Consider the following 1,707-nt stretch of genomic DNA (forward strand, 5'->3'; position numbering starts at 1 on the left):
TATGTATTACAATATAAAAAATGCAACTAATAAGAATCTTACCTTTTTCATCCAAATGGAGTTTCGATGCGCTGATTTCATCGGCTGATTGATCAGTATACCAGTCGCTTGATTCATCACCGTCGTTTACGTCGTCGATGAAATCATTCTCTTCCTCATCGTTTGCCCAATACTGATTTGAATTTTCATTCGTTGAAAAATCAGGTTTTTTCATAAATTCTGTGAGCGTTGATAATGCCTTACTAACATCGTCTGATGAAATCTGACGCTTCGGCGATGGTGGTACATCAATGTCAGTCATGTTGTATTTTTGTGGCTGCACGGTCCGTTTTCGTGTTTGTTGTTTCAAGTCAATCGAATGTTTGTCGTCGCTACTATAACTGGAGTAGCTGGTTCGACCAATATTACGTTGTTGTGTGGTGTGCAAACTTTGGCTATCTACAACATTTGTGAGTGTTGAAGTAGCTTTGATTGGTGACTGTGCCAAATACGATGCATGTTTTGCCATAAGATCAGCGTTTCGTTGTTGCAAGGCGCGACAATGTTGGAGTTGGTCAACATTTCTTGATGTTGGAGCAGCTCTGGTTGGTATGAAAGTTTGGTTTGAAGTCATTGGCGATCGTGTCAACTGTGACGCACTATTTCTCATGATATTGGCGTTTTGTTGTTGTTGTTGTTGCACTGTGGACGACTGTTGCTTTTGAACATTTTTTGTCGACGTATCAACATGACGCTGCCAATCATCATTGTCTACAAGACCTTTGATCTGTAGCGCTTCACCTGTGCTCATGAATTCAGCCAAAATTTCTTTATCCACAGTAACCTCACCGTTGTATATGAATTCAATCAATTTTTCGAGCACACCGTATGATACATCCTTCAGAAGTACTGATTTTTAGAATGAAATAAACAATGAAAATGTTGAAACGAATTTTAGAATTTCTAAACAGTAAACAGCTAAAGTTACTAAACACCTACCGAATGGATGATAATTGGCCGGCATTATTGTCAACATTTTTTGAAAGTATGGCGAACATACTGACATAACCAAACGATGTACTTGCATCGTGTGCCCTTCGACGGCTAATGTCATATCGACAAAATCACCTTGCCGCTGTGATTGATACAAACCACTTGAAATATTTTCGTTGAAATGTTTCCAACGTAAAGAATACTGTTCGTTTGCACCGTACTCCATGGTTGTTTTGTTTTGTTGTTTGTTTTGTACTTTTAATGTTCAAATATTTCTCTTCGGGAGTTTATAACAATTATAATTAATATTGCGTCTATACTCTATGAGTTAGCAACAAATAATAAAGACTCAATATTGACAGTTCTGTTGAAACAAAATTCGAATAAACTTCTATGGTGCCATCTATTGGATTTTTATTTTCTCACCGTGTTTTTTTGTTCACATCGGTTTACATATATTTTGTATAGGAAAATGAAACATTTTTTTTCAAAAAAATAAATCAAACATTTTTGTTTAAAAAATTGAATGTATTTTTCGAAAAAAAATTTAATCATCATTTTTTTCTCACTCAAATAATTTTTTTATGAAATTTGGTCCGAATTCCGATCACCGAAAAGGTACCGAACTCCGATCCGATCCGAGCCGAACCGGTCGGAGACCGGTCAGCGTCGGATTGAATAGCCTCGGCGTCGTTCGGCGCCGGAGTTGAAAAATCGCCTCCGTTGCGAACACTG

The 1,707-nt window shown here is 37.3% G+C and overlaps 1 protein-coding gene across 1 annotated transcript; it reads right to left on the reverse strand.

Moving 5' to 3' along the window:
• Window positions 1-42: 42 nt before the first annotated feature.
• Window positions 43-1,306, reverse strand: LOC116351759 (modifier of mdg4-like; the record flags this gene model as incomplete). The annotated part of the gene is made up of 2 exons (XM_031783898.1): window positions 979-1,306; window positions 43-888 (listed from the first exon to the last, which is right to left on the reverse strand). Coding segments are annotated over exons 1-2 (1,066 nt in total), but the record flags the coding sequence as incomplete, so codon positions are not given.
• Between the last annotated feature and the right edge of the window lie 401 nt (window positions 1,307-1,707).

The sequence above is a fragment of the Contarinia nasturtii genome, unplaced genomic scaffold (genome assembly GCF_009176525.2).
Source record: "Contarinia nasturtii isolate CC-2019 unplaced genomic scaffold, AAFC_CNas_1.1 Cnas_scaffold_6208, whole genome shotgun sequence".
Lineage (NCBI taxonomy): Eukaryota > Metazoa > Arthropoda > Insecta > Diptera > Cecidomyiidae > Contarinia > Contarinia nasturtii.